This window comes from Brassica napus, chromosome C8 (assembly GCF_020379485.1).
Source record: "Brassica napus cultivar Da-Ae chromosome C8, Da-Ae, whole genome shotgun sequence".
In the NCBI taxonomy this organism is placed as follows: Eukaryota; Viridiplantae; Streptophyta; class Magnoliopsida; order Brassicales; family Brassicaceae; genus Brassica; species Brassica napus.
The window spans coordinates 21,246,652-21,261,500 of NC_063451.1; the positions used below are offsets into that span (position 1 = coordinate 21,246,652).

General features: G+C 36.0%; 1 protein-coding gene and 1 long non-coding RNA gene across 3 annotated transcripts; both read left to right on the top strand.

The window, feature by feature from the left end:
* Window positions 1-2,899: 2,899 nt before the first annotated feature.
* On the top strand, window positions 2,900-5,154 carry LOC125591660. 2 transcript variants are annotated; one of them, XR_007327768.1, is made up of 4 exons: window positions 3,555-4,142; window positions 4,233-4,450; window positions 4,692-4,822; window positions 4,900-5,154. It is a non-coding gene; the product is annotated as an uncharacterized LOC125591660 (long non-coding RNA). The 2 variants fall into 2 exon arrangements; XR_007327767.1 differs by having other exon boundaries at window positions 2,900-4,142; window positions 4,233-4,822.
* A 5,808-nt stretch (window positions 5,155-10,962) lies between these two features.
* On the top strand, window positions 10,963-14,773 carry LOC125591899. Its single transcript, XM_048766812.1, has 5 exons — window positions 10,963-11,110; window positions 11,237-13,159; window positions 13,246-13,783; window positions 13,885-13,984; window positions 14,051-14,773. The coding sequence occupies exons 1-5, from the start codon at window positions 10,963-10,965 to the stop codon at window positions 14,771-14,773; spliced, it is 3,432 nt and encodes a 1,143-aa protein (XP_048622769.1).
* The last annotated feature ends 76 nt before the right edge of the window (window positions 14,774-14,849 follow it).

A 14,849-nucleotide genomic window follows, 5' to 3' on the forward strand; every position in this document is an offset into this window, starting at 1 on the left:
AAGGAGGTCTAGGCTTTAAGTACATAACGGATTTCAATACAGCTATGCTTGGAAAGCAATTGTGGAGGCTGATAGAGAAGCCTTCAACTCTTTTTGCTAGAGTTTTTAAAGGACGGTACTATAGGAATGCCTCACCCCTAGAACCGATCTGTTCATACTCTCCGTCGTACGGTTGGAGGAGTATTGTATCTGCTAGATCTCTGGTTAGCAAAGGACTAATCAAAAGGGTGGGAACGGGATCCTCTATCTCTGTATGGAGTGATCCGTGGCTCCCAACCACTCGCCCGAGACCGGCAAACAAAAATCAACATGACACTTATCAGGACCTCACAGTGGACTCTTTAATAGATCCAATTTCACGAACTTGGAAGTCGCAAGTAATCCGGGATTTGGTGGATCCCCAGGACGCTCAAATTATTGAAAGTATTCCTTTGAGTAAGACTCAATTGGTGGATAGGAATGGATGGCATTTCACAAATAATGGAAAATATTCGGTTAAAACAGGATATCAGCTGGAACGGGTCTATCCGGACAAGGCAAAACCACCAGCTTTTTATGGTCCCACAGTGGATACTCTAAAAGCTTTCTGTTGGGAGGTGAGATGTCCTCCGAAGCTTAAGCATTTTTTATGGCAAATGGTATCCGGATGTATAGCTGTTAAGAAGAATCTGCAAGCAAGAGGAATGAAGAGAGATATTTGTTGTATTAGATGTGGAGCTGAGGAGGAATCAATAAACCATGTGTTTTTTTAGTGTCCTCCTGCCCGTCAAGTTTGGGCTTTATCAAAGATACCGTCTAACCCAGTCTACTTTCCCACAAGCTCACTATTTACAAATATGGATCATCTTTTCTGGAGGGTACTTCCGAAGATGGAAGATCATCATTTTGCGTGGATACTATGGTATATTTGGAAATGAAGGAATAATAAGGTCTTTAGTAATTTGGATATTGACCCAAAAGATACACTTACGCTTGCAGAAACTGAATCAACACTTTGGGGTGAGGCCCAGGTGATTAAGACTAAGCAGGCTCCACCACAGAATGAGGTTTTGAATCGGCAGCTGATAGTTGGTCGTTGGTGTTTCATAGATGGTTCCTGGAAAGATAAAGAATCTTATTCAGGCCAAGGGCTTTCAGGGATTGATGGGTGCAAGGAATACTAGGGCATGTCTTTCACCTCTTCATGCAGAGATGGAAGCTTTGATATGGGCAATGGAATGCATGAGGAATTTACATCAGTTTCAGGTTACTTTTGCTACGGATTGTTCTCAATTGGTGAAGATGGTTTCGGAACCAGAGGAATGGCCGGTATTTGAGAGTTACCTGCACGACATAAAGCTACTGAAGACATATTTTACTAGCTCAACGATCATTCATGTACCCCGGACGGAAAATCAAAAGGCAGATAGTCTAGCACGATGTGCCAGAAAACAATCGTCTTTCGTCGTTCACATGGATGCGGAGTTACCAGTTTGGTTCGCAGAGTCTATATGAGTCTGTTTGTTGATGACGAAAAAAAAAAAATAGATCCAAAAAATCTAACTCGAAACCATAAATCTTACATGTTTCAGCAGATTCTTGACCCGCAAATCCACCCGTTGATAGTTGGAGATGAAGGTCATGACCTCTCGGAACCAAGTCAAAACAAATTACATTGCTTATGTGCTGCTTTACCTCAACTTGTAGTCTCTGTGATTTATACATTAAAACAAATATTTCATTAAATATAATTACTCTAGTAATAAATCATGAAAATTTTAATAACTCAAATCCCCTATATATTATTTGAGAGACATTACAACTTCTTTTTGTAGCCACATATCATCACTTGGATGATTCTTAGAATCATTAGAGAAATATGTTGGTTCATCTAATTATATAATAAGATTTTTATTAAACTAACAATAAATTCATCATTAATGTACTTTATTATTTCTTTAAATAAAATTTACGGAATTGCCTAATGTGACTAAAGTACATATGACAATTAATGATTTTGAATAATAAAGATTTGATAAAAAATAGTGTATCTTCTATCATATTTGTTTAATTTTAAACTATTAAATAAATTAAACAACCACAATAACCATATAATAAAAATTTAGATTTTTATGTATATGTTATATTTTGAATTTTTACAAACGGCTATAAATTACTAAAACTGTTAAGAGTCTCACATTCAAATTTTATGATCCATGGTTTAAAAATTTTGTTATGACAAAATACAAATGATTACAAAAATTATATAAGTAAAAAGTCTAATTTAATTAATTATTACGATTAATATATATATATATATATATATATCATTTTAAATTAAACTATAAACCATATAAAATAAAATATTTTAGTTTCAAATGTAACTTTGAACAATTTTTTTGATAAAAGTTTTGAACGATCATTGACAACTTATTTTTTTTAAAATTATAAATTACTAAAACTATTAATCCCACAATGGAAATTTTGTTATCAGTATTTTAATTTTTTTTACAAAAGATATAAATGATAAAAAAAAATTATATGAGTAGAAATCATCATTTAATAGACATTAATATTAAAAATATACTAAAATATATTATCTATGTTAGTATCAGTTAAATTTAATTACGTATCCTATCAAATATAAAAAAAATATTTTTTGGATTAATAAAATTGATTTATATGTTAGCACCAATTTAATTATATATTTAATAGTTACCGAACTTTAATTATTTAATATATATTAATTATTTCATAATATGTAAAAATATTTGATACATAAAATAATTTTTATATATAATATTGATTCCGCGCAAGGCGCGGATCTTAACCTAGTATATTTTATAGAATGAGCATAGCATAAAAATTTAATCATTTTATAACTAAAATGATGATATCTGTTTTGTTACTATATACATTAATTTTTATTCACATGATTAAGTGATAGAAAAGAAACACTACCAAGTCAAACTCTTTAGGAGAACTAGAAATGATAACATATCTTATTTTAGATCAGATACTCGACTAAGACAAAGGAAGGAATAGTTTTTTTTTTAATATTTGTAAAAGAAAACCTTTTGATTAAATGAAAATTCAAAGATGCTTTGTATATAAGACTTTTTATGTTAATATTTCAAATTTTATAAGTTTGCTGAAACATCAAATGTAAGGATCGATAACTTCTTTTTGTTCGTTTCTTTCTTGTAATGAAGAGATCGATAATTTTGATATGAAGTACATTTGTGAGTGAACCCGGACGAGCTAGCTCAACTGGTAACACTTTAGACTCCAGTCTGAGAGGTCGCGAGTTCGAGTCTCGGGCGGAGAGGAGTGTCCAGGGTCGTAATGGTACAGACACAGGCTGGCTCCGGGTCTAGGAGGGGATTAGGGCCGAAGGCCCGAACCCCGCCTGGTTAAACAAAAAAAAAAGTACATTCGTGAGTGAGTACATATTTCAAATATTTAGATTATTATATTTTCATAAATAACATACTATCAGATATTTAGATTATTATTTCTAAACATTTAGATAGCTATCTATCTATCTATTATTATAAAGAAGAATTTCTCTTCTTCTTCCTTCTGTCATGTCATCAATTCATTGAACTTGAATGCACCACATGTCCTGCTTCACCGATCCGCTCTGTTGTGTACATTGTTTGGACTTTTCTTTTATTAATACATAAAACTTTAATACTATTTTCAAATTAGGCCCACGACTTATTAGGTATCTTCGTTGTCGATGTCTATTCTACGCCTCTGTAACCGTTTCAGTTTCATCAAACATTGTTTTTTTTCGCCAGAACTTTGTAACTGAAGAAGTTGATTTCAGCCTTCACTTCCATCAATTAATTATTAGAGATTAACGACGGAATTCATTGACATCAAACCATGAATTCTTCATCCTTTTAGCTTCCCTCAAGTCTTGACTATTTTCATACACTATTTATATGGAGCTGAAGAGGACGGCTATGTGGATCAAATCGTCACTGTCTTCTATTATACCTAAGAACCTGCAAGCAGGTTACAAGAATCCTCAACTGCTTCTTTCTGAGTTGGCTGGTCGGTACAAGGAAACCGGACCCGTCTCCTCCTCAGTTCTTGGGAAGCAATGAATGTGGGGGAAAGCTTACGGGGATTGATATATTTTGGTTGATAAGAAGGTATGTTATCTACACTAAATCTGTTCTTTCACAAACCCAGTAATGAAAAACTGAAAATAATGTGTGACTGTGTTTTATTGGGATGTGTAGTCTACTCTGATTCAGGGATCTATGAGCTGAGTTGATTTGATTTGACAAGGAGTAATCAGTACTTTAAGCTCCCCACATCACTTTCTCTATTAGATTCAAGCAACATTCCACCATGATCTATATTGCAGAAACCGTTAATCCATTACCAACGGAGGTCTTCATGTTCCGCGATTAGGATGAGATGGTGGTACTAGCGAACACAGACACATACTTACCAGGTCAGGTTGTGAACTTTACCTCGATATTGCTTGGGTTAAATGCATTGGTTTGATGATGGAATGTTTTACTTACACATGGTTTCACCCCATATTGATCGGATTAAATGGATTGGTTTGACGATGCAAATGTTTTACTTATTCCTGGTTTCATATTAGATATTGTTGGTGAATTTTGCTATAAACAGTGGATTTCATGATTTTTTTATGATTTCTAAAATAATAACATTGAACCAATCTTCAGGGACCCGACTGTTTTTGTAAGTGTGTTGACAGGATCGAAATTCGCAACTGTACTTCACGAGAAATTGGTGGCCTCAGGTGTTGAGCCCAAGGTGGTCGTCGCTACCAACGTGAATCCTAAGCTGGTTGGAGGTATTGGTTTTCCCTGACTAACTTTAATCAACTTCAGAACGTGCTACCTAAAGTTTTAGTTTTTGATTTCCTGACAGGTTGTGTCTTCCTAGACGCTACATTAGGCACATATTTCTACTTCGACACAGAGAGTGCGCTGGCCAGAACGTTTTTGAAGCGTAAAATCTAAACTCTCCAACTTTATCTTTTAACCAAAATCCTTTCTCCTGCTTAAATTTTTTTGATTGAAACAAGAAATTTTCCCAAGATGTCTCATCTTTCTCAAGTTCAAAGGTGTAATAATTTAAAGTTGCTGGCCATACTGTTATTGAAGTTGTTTTCTTGGTTTTATATTTTCTAGGCTTGGTCACTGAGAAACCTTTTCGGCCCTCACTTAACTTTTTTTAAAAACATGTACAGAAGGTTATCATCTATTAGTTATTCCAAAGACAAAAACATGCAGGTCCAACAAAAGTAAAAATCAAAAGTCTACCTTCTTAGCTAAGAAACTAGATATCACGTGTGATAGCAAAAACAAAATCGGAGCTACCAAATATATTAGTACGAAAACAAACTTCTGATTCCTTTGTGACCAAGCAAATAATAATTAATGATTACACAATGCATTTAGTAAGTACTTATAGTTAAATATGATGGTGATCACAGTGAAATACATTACGTCCACATAGGAGGTGCTTGGTCCTTGACGGATCCCCTAGCAGAACGTGTGCTTGATCGACATATTGGATGGGTTTCTGTTTAAGAACTCAACATGGTTGAGTTGACTAGAAGTCGAGTCACTGTGGTAGATCTTGCTGTGGGATGAGTTTCCAAAGATTTAAAAAAAAATCTCCAGCTTTTTGCAATGTTTTAAATGTGCAAATGCGTTCAACTGTTGGTTTATTAACCATGTACACGAGCAAATAAAGTTCACCCAAAACAGAGACATTTACAGTACATTAAATGAATTAGGCACACCCAACAGTCTTAAAACGTCTAAGATATAACTCAGAAACAAGTTCACTCTCTTCTTCGGGGGTAACTTCTAAACACAAATAAACTCAAGCTTCCTGAATCACACTACCTATGCATTCCGGCGAAAATGGTTAAGAAAAACCTGCAATAGAAATATGAGAGAATTTAACAACATGGGAAATAGTTACTCGAAATATATAAACAAATATAACCAAAAAATAACACACAAAAGAAACAAAGAAAAGCAAAAAAAAAACAACAACAATTGTTAATAATATCAATTATTAACATTCTCCAAAACAACTATGACAGGTAATTTCTCTAAATAAAAATCTCATTCTGCACTATTTTATAAATCCTCACAAGAAGTGGTATTAGAAAACCCAATTTCATTTTTTTTGATCGAATCCAATTGATTTATGTATTTTATAGCGTTATAAAACTTATAACACTATAAAAACTTACAATTCAGGACTAAAACAATAATAATACTAAAAAATTGATCATTTTTTGTTATATAATTAAAATTTGGTGTAGGCAACATAATCATGCTCACACCCAATTTAACATAAAAGATAATTGCGAAAAAATATATTTTATAAAAACTGATCCGTCAATTTTTTTAAAGAATTTTAGTTAGGCATACGCGAAGATGATATAAAAATGTGTTTTCATTATACAAAACGTAAAAAAAAAAGAAAGATAATAACTAAAATAGTATAATGTCATAAATATATTTGACAATAAATAAATAAAAAACAAAAAAAAGTTAGAAAAATAACCCAACATCAAATGTTAAGTAAAATGAATATAATATCTCTCCTCACTTACAATTTTCTAAAAAAAAAAATATCATCATTATACAAATCTCTTACAAATGAAAACCTAAAATACAAACCACAAAATCATACAAAAAAACTTAAATCACAAGTATAAATTATATCCCGCCCGTAGAGTGGGCCTACCTTAGTATGTTTATAAAGTTTGAAGATTTTCTATTCATTTTTTTTTGAATGAATGTTAAATTTTGTTCATAAAAAAAACTTTTTTACACCCAGTGCATCCTTTTATATGAAAGACTATATTAACTATAAGCTATTCACAATCTTGAACGAACCAAAATTGTAGCCCACCTTCCATACCTCTTATTCCCTTCGATCTCACCGAGCTAAGTTTATTTCTCACACCCTTATGAATCATCTTCTTCAGCACTTCCATGGGCATAAGTTTATCCTCATGTTTCAACTTGTTTCTCTCCCTCCACAATGCGTACAAAGCAGCCTGGAACGCATATCTTAGGCAGAATAGTTTCTTTTTCTCCATCTTCCTGTCAGTGATCAACTGCTGAATATTAGCCCAACTATTAGTTTACGCATCAAGCAGAATTCTTTTAGAAAGATGTTTTGAAATCTGTGAAGAGTAAGAACACTCGAAAAACAAATGATCCCTCAACTCCGCTGCGTTCTTACATAATTCATCTTTTTCTAACTCATGATTCCTTATTAATGCATCAGTTTTTATTCCTTTCAAATATATATGTAATTTTATTGTATGTTATATATCTTACCAAGAGATGACCGAGTAGAACTACAAAGCGATGTAACATACAATGAAATCATATTTTTTTTTGTACGTTTTCACAACATTTGCATCTTTTTTTTTTTTTGAACTTACACAACATTTGCATCTTTGTCTCTAAGATTAGTGTCACATGTTAAAAACACACAAACAACAAAGCGAACTTTGTAATTCTTGAGAGCAGATTTATATCCACATTGTATATATTAGAAGATGTTTTGAGAGCCCGAATAAAATTATCTTTACACTGGGGGGTTTTGGATTTTAGCAATTGCTCAATACCCAATTCCCATATATCATTGTTTCTAAAGTATACTTTCCAAATCCGGAGACCATTATAATAAGAAGTGAGAAATTATTTGAAATATACTAAGTTGAATGTTTTTCAAAAATAGGTCCAATAAAAAATACTTAACATTTGAATTTAGAGTTTAATAATTATTATTTAAGGTTTAGTATTTTGGAGTGGATTTGATTTTATAAACTTCTATAAATAATTTTAAAATATTTATATATGATTTAAAAAGTTAATTTTGTATTTTTATAGTAAATTTAAAGTATTTGTGAAAATTGTTATCATCTAAAAATAAATTCGAAAATGATATCAAATTTGAGGTAAAGTTAAGATTTTCTAGTAAGAAATTGTAACAGTTCCCATAACAACAATCTTTGATGCATTAAAATGTCTTTCAAAGATCAAACAGAAGACAAGAAGTGCTAATCTAGGTTGAGAATGTGATAGAGTTCGATGATCTGACTCTACCAGAACACTCCTTTATATCACACAAATCCAAAATGCCTAACGATAACTCACGATCTCATCGCGATCGGAGGTGAAAGTCTCATGGCAACCATTCATTCACACATCATTCAGCGTGCTTTTCCATACAAGTCACTTCCTCTATTTAAGGAAGCGGAGAATCTTCATTTGCAAAGCCTCTCTCCAAGTTAGAGTCTTTGCTTCTTCTCTTTTTCTTTTCTTAGCCACATCAACTTAAGTCAACCAGATACTTGACTTTCTCTGTTTTCTCCGAATATGAGCTACTTATGTACTTATCATAGTAAGTCAAAGAGATGCATTTGTTGGTCTTATAAAATTCCCATTCATCAAATTTTGTCGTTTTTTTCAAAATGCCGCTTTGTGATGCATCTCCTGCCCACGATCTCAAGTACCTTCTCTGTTCAAACCATATGCATTGCCATTTCTCTCACTGACGCTTACCGCCGTTTCCAAACACAGCATCCCCACCACTCGTGCCGTGTTGCAAAAGCAACCTGCTACTATGTCGGACACCATCCTCTGTTCCAATGTTTCTTGCCTAGTACTTGTTTAGAAGTGTTTAGCTGATTCGGTACATGGAGTTTGCTGCTAGACGCTTGATGGGCTAGCTTGAGGTTGTATAATACTTTTTGCCATGACTCTGCAAACTCCTTTTTGCTGTATCCAAACTTCTTGGGGCGTTGTTGTTTGCTTGGATAGTTTTCGTAGAGCCATTTATGGTAGATATCAACTCTTAACCAAACTACTTTTGCAGCTTTTCTGTTGTTCGTTAGCTCTCCTTCAAACGTTTTCATACTTTTTGACATAGACCAATGCCTTGTTTACAGCCTTCATTAACTTCTTCAGCAAGCAAGGCCAAATGTTGAGAAGAGCAACAACTATATTCGTCAATGTTACTAATGGAAGAGCCCAACATCGTGGCTGTCAAAATCAAGTGAAGGCTTCTTAATGACCACATACCGAGTGAAGGCTTAGAGCAAGACAAGACGGCAGCAATGGCCAGAGCAACGATGATATCAATAAAAGCGTTTCTCGACTGCTTCTTGGGAGTCAAAACGGCTAGCCCTTTGAACACGTTCACCAGCCCCCAATATGATCAAAGTGTATGTTCGATCTACGGCTCCTAATGATCTTGATCTACTCGATTGCGTTTGATCTAAAGCGACAAAGAAAACATGCAAGAGAGTATTTGGTCACCCGGAGTTCACCGCACTCTCCCAACGTGGAAGATCCGCTATATATCTCCGGTGCTGGATCACCAGCAACTTCACTAGCTCAGCTTAACCCCGAGTTCAGATCACAACTCGATCTCTCTCTCAATCTGTGGTGACTCTCTCCATCTCTCTTTCTCGATTCTCCTCGAGAGATAGATAGTCTAACGGCTTATAAACGCACCGTTTTACATCACCCACAGCACGTGCTACACAGCACGTGATTACTAACTCAAGCCACAAACCGGCTTAAGTAATCTCGGTTCTAATCGATTGATTCGAACCAGTTTACATTCAAATACAAGGACACTCATTCTTCACATCTCCTCCTTGTCCTGTATTGAAATCCTCCATCTTCTCTTGTTGACTATTGTTGCCAACTCCTCCTGAAGCTACTCACTCTAGCTTCAACTGACTGTCTTCTCTTGTTGACACTTCTCATCAACTCTTCTTGAATAAACCCATTCAGCTTTAAAACTTATCTCCTCGGATTAGACCACCCGACTTCAATAACTTACTGCTCCACTGTACTCAGTTCTCAGAGATTCTGAGAAACCTCAGAGCCTCTCTCATCTTCCCAACTAGTAGAACTTTCGTAAAAATATCTGCAGGGTTGTACTGATTTGCAATCTTCACAACGTCAATGATCTTCTCACTCACCAACTCTCTGACAAAGTTATACTTCACATCAACGTGTTTAGTCTTCTCGTGATGCACCGGGTTTCTCGATAATGCAATAGCGCTTTGAGAATCACAGAAGACTTCAACTCTATCCTGTTCAAACCCCATCTCATTAATAAAACCCCTTAGCCACATAGCTTCCTTCGAGGTTTCTCCCAGTGCGATCCACTCAGCTTCTGTAGTTGACAACGCTATAGACTTCTGAAGACTCGATCTCCAGTTCACTACATTTCCTCCAACAGTGAATACCATTCCTGTGATTGATCTCCAACAGTGAAGCACGCATGTTGCAAGGGAAATTTGCAAGGGAAAAATTTCCTCGCAAATTCGCGACGGAGCCGCAAGGGAATTGCGACGAAAATAATTTTCCTCGCAAAACGCTCGCAAATTTGCATCGAAATAGTTTCGTCGCAAAATTGCAACCAATTTGCGAGACTTTTCCGGAAACTCACGCAAACCCGTCGCAAATTTGCGATAGAAGCTATCGTCGCAATTCCGTTACAAATTTGCAAGGAATTTGCGTGAGAATTGCAATACCATACATGTTCGTTGCAATTCCGTCGCAAAAAACAGATAGGTTGGTGAACACGTTTTTTGTTTCGTGTAATTAATCTCGCAAAAAGAATGTATAGGTTGGTGATACACGTTTTTTGTAAGTGTAACTAATACTTGCAAGGGACAAATATCTCTCGCTAATCCCTTGCAAATGGGAAAGGCATCGCAATTCCGTTGCAATTTCCGTCGCAATTCCCTTGCAAGTGTCTTGCAAATATTTTTCATATGTCTATATATCGCATCTGTGAGAAGTGAGCGACCATTGAAAAAGAAAACGAAAGAAAAAACGAAAGAAAAAAGAAAGAAGAAAGAAAAAAAATTGAGATAAATATATTTGCCGTGTGTTGTGAGTAAGAAAAAAATAAAAAGTTGAGAGAAAAATGGCGTCCGGACATGAAATATACGCGCTACGGGCATGGATGTACAATCATAAGGATCCGGAGACTGGTGAAGTAACGAAAGAGTATCGTGCTGGACTACGAGGATTTTTACAACAGGCAACTAATCAACCATTCGCAAGGGAGCATGGTAAAATATTTTGTCCCTGTAGAAAATGCAAGAACGACCCATATTTAGAAATAGATACTGTGAAGAGGCATTTATATAATAGAGGATTTAGACCAAATTACTACATATGGTTTTTGCATGGGGAAGGTGCATCAAGTAGTAGTACGGGTCAGGGATTTGAACTGCCAAATTATAATTCAGATTATGTTCCTCGTGAGCCAAATATGTTTGGAAATAATGCGGGTGATGGGTCTGAGCAAAATATGTTTGGAAATAATGCGGGGGATGGGTATGAGCAAAATATGTTTGGAAACAATGCGGGGGATGGGTATGAGCAACAGGGAAATAGGTATCATGATATGGTTACAGATGCATTGCATGAAGCTGCTATTCCTGATAGTAGTAGGGAAGAACCTAACATAGACGCACAACGATTTTATAATATGTTAGACGCTGCCAATGAACCCATCTACGAAGGATGTAGAGAAGGGCTTTCTAGATTATCACTAGCATCTAGGATGATGACTATTAAAAGTGATCATAATCTAAATGAGAAGTGCATGGATTCGTTGGCTCGACTCATTAATGAGTATTTACCAGAAGGTAATCTTGCTGCTGATAATTTCTATGAAATTCAGAAGCTAGTTGCCGGTCTTGGTCTACCATCTGAAATGATTGATGTATGCATTGACAACTGCATGATTTACTGGAAAGATGATGAAAAACTGACGGAATGTCGAATTTGTCAAAAGCCAAGATATCAAGAAACCACAGGAAGGAATCCTGTGCCGTACAAACGTATGTGGTACTTACCCATCACAGATAGGTTGAAGCGTTTGTACCACTCAGAAAGGACAGCCGCGTCGATGAGATGGCATGCCCAACATTCGGTGAAAGATGGCGAGATTACACATCCCTCAGATGCAAAGGCATGGAAACACTTTCAAACCGTATATTCCGACTTTGCGAGTGAGTTTAGGAACGTTTATCTTGGCTTATGCACAGATGGATTTAGTCCATTTGGTATGTCTGGAAGACAATACTCTTTATGGCCTGTAATCTTGACGCCATACAACCTCCCTCCGGAGATGTGCATGCAAAGAGAATTTTTGTTCTTGAGTATTCTAGTGCCTGGTCCAAAACATCCAAAGCGAGCACTTGATGTTTTTTTGCAACCTTTGATCCATGAGCTGAAGATGTTGTGGCATCATGGCGTGCAGACATGGGATTACTCGCAGGAACAGAACTTTAATATGCGTGCAGTGCTTATGTGGACCATTAGTGACTTCCCCGCATATGGAATGTTATCGGGTTGGACCACACATGGAAGATTATCATGTCCATATTGTATGGATAGGACAGATGCTTTTCAGCTCAAAAATGGGAGGAAGTCATGTTGGTTTGATTGTCACCGTAGGTTTCTTCCGCCGCATCATACATATCGTAAGAACAAGAAATTGTTTAGGAAAAACAAGGTAGTGCGTGTTCCTCCCCCAGTAATGCAACCAGGAGCATCTTTGTTAGAGCAGATTGATTATTACGGTGCTAAGGAGACATGTAAAGTTGGAGGAAATGGGCACACTCCACCTAACATGCCAGACGGGTATACGGCATCTCATAATTGGCATAAGAAGAGCATATTTTGGGAACTTCCATATTGGAAGGATCATCTCTTAAGGCACAACCTTGATGTGATGCACATAGAGAAGAATGTTTTTGAGAATATCATGAACACTCTTTTGGATGTGAAGGGAAAGAGTAAAGATAATTTGAAATCGAGGTTGGATTTGCCAGAGTTATGTGCAAGACCAGAGCTGCATGTGACAAGAGAAGGAAAATTACCAGTTCCGAATTTTAGATTGTCTGGGGTGGCGAAGCAAAAGTTGTTTGACTGGGTAAATTCTGATGTAAAGTTTCCAGATGGATATGTGTCAAAATTCTCAAGATGCATCGAGCAAGGAAAAAAATTTTCTGGTATGAAGAGTCACGACTGTCACGTTTTCATGCAGCGGCTCCTACCGTTCGCAATGACGGAGCTATTACCGAAACATGTTCATGAAGCAATATCCGGTAATAAAAGTGATTTTTAAAATTATATATAAATTTATTGTCTTTGGTAATTGAAATAATATTTTTGTTTGATGATGAATTTGTAGGAGTTGGAGCATTTTTTAGGGATTTATGCACTCGGACATTGACTGAGGATGGGATCGAGTTGTTAGCCAAGAATATTCCGGTTTTGCTTTGCAATCTGGAAAAAGTCTTCACTCCATCTTTTTTTGACGTAATGGAACATCTCATGATTCATCTACCTCTTGAAGCAGCTCTTGGGGGCCCTGTGCAATTCCGATGGATGTATGTATTTGAGAGATTCATGGGATATCTAAAAAAGTTTGCCAAAAATCTGGCCAAAGTCGAGGGTTCGATAGTTGCAGGAAGTTTGACGGTGGAAACTTCACACTTTACATCCTACTACTTTAGCCCAACCGTTAGAACGAAGAAAACCGCTCCTAGACGATACGACGACGGAGGAGTTGCGCCTTCATATCTTGTTACAGACGTTCCTGACATATTTTGTCAGATTGGAAGACTTGCTGGCAAAGTGAGAGAAGTTTGGTGGGAAGATCATGCACATGCTCATGCGGCTCACATTTATATTATGCGAAACATTGACTACTTGCAGGAATTTGAAAGGTATAGTACTACTCATACAAATTGAACATATATAAATTGTATTGATTACTTTGGTTTTATATTTACATATATGCCTAACAAATAACAATTCTTATATGCAGCATATTCAAGTTACAAATTCGAGAACACTATCCTAATTTAGAAGAAAAGGATTATGAGCAGTTGAACGAACGAGATTATCCTGGGTGGTTAGAATACTATGTACGTACAATCTTTAGACTTTTAAAATTAAAATGACTTATTTTAATATTTATATATTTTGAGCAGGTGAGAAATGGATGTCATAACAAACCAATTCCGCGATGGTTGTATGAATTTGTTGACAAACCGGTTGCTAAGATCACTACTTCTCCAATGTACTTCACTCGTGGATACACTTTTCATACGTACACACACGGTTCGAAGAGATCAACCGCGAATTTTGGAATCCAACTCCAAGGTGAAACTGACTTCTACGGTGTCTTGCAACAGATCATAGAAGTCACTTACCCGGGAAGCATCAACTTAAAATGCGTATTATTTAAGTGTGATTGGTATGATCCAACGAGTGGCCGAGGGGTCCGAAAAAATAACCTTGGGGTCATTGATGTCAATGCAAATAGACGTTATGCAAAATTCGAACCATATTGCCTTGCATCACAAGCAGATCAAGTATGTTTTCTTCCATATCCAAGGATTAGAGAAAGGCGTGAAAGGTGGTTATCAGTCATTAAAGTGAATCCGCGAGGGTGTATAATCGTCGGAGAAATTGCCGATGTCGCTATGCAGGGAGAAAGAGTTGCTGAAATGTCTGTCCCAACCGAATCGACTGAGAATATTTTACACATCGATCCAGATAACCAAGAAGCAGAAGTCATTGTTGATGCTTCGACCGAAGGGTCTGTTTCAGAAGAAGACGAGTTTGATGCTGAAACTGACGAAGATGACATCACAAACGATGAGGCTGAAAACAGAGACAATGAAAATGTATCTGAAAATGAATCTGATTAGACAAAATTTCACATTTATGCTCTATTGTCTTGTATTTGAATTTTTTTTTAAAAAAAAATATAACAAGATGCGATGG

Coding starts and splice junctions, on each gene's coding strand:
- LOC125591899 (XM_048766812.1), top strand. CDS start 10,963: ATGGCGTCCGGACATGAAATATACGCGCTACGGGCATGGATGTACAAT. Junction 11,111..11,236: donor ACCATTCGCAAGGGAGCATG/GTAAAATATTTT, acceptor TGCATGGGGAAG/GTGCATCAAGTAGTAGTACG. Junction 13,160..13,245: donor TGTTCATGAAGCAATATCCG/GTAATAAAAGTG, acceptor ATGAATTTGTAG/GAGTTGGAGCATTTTTTAGG.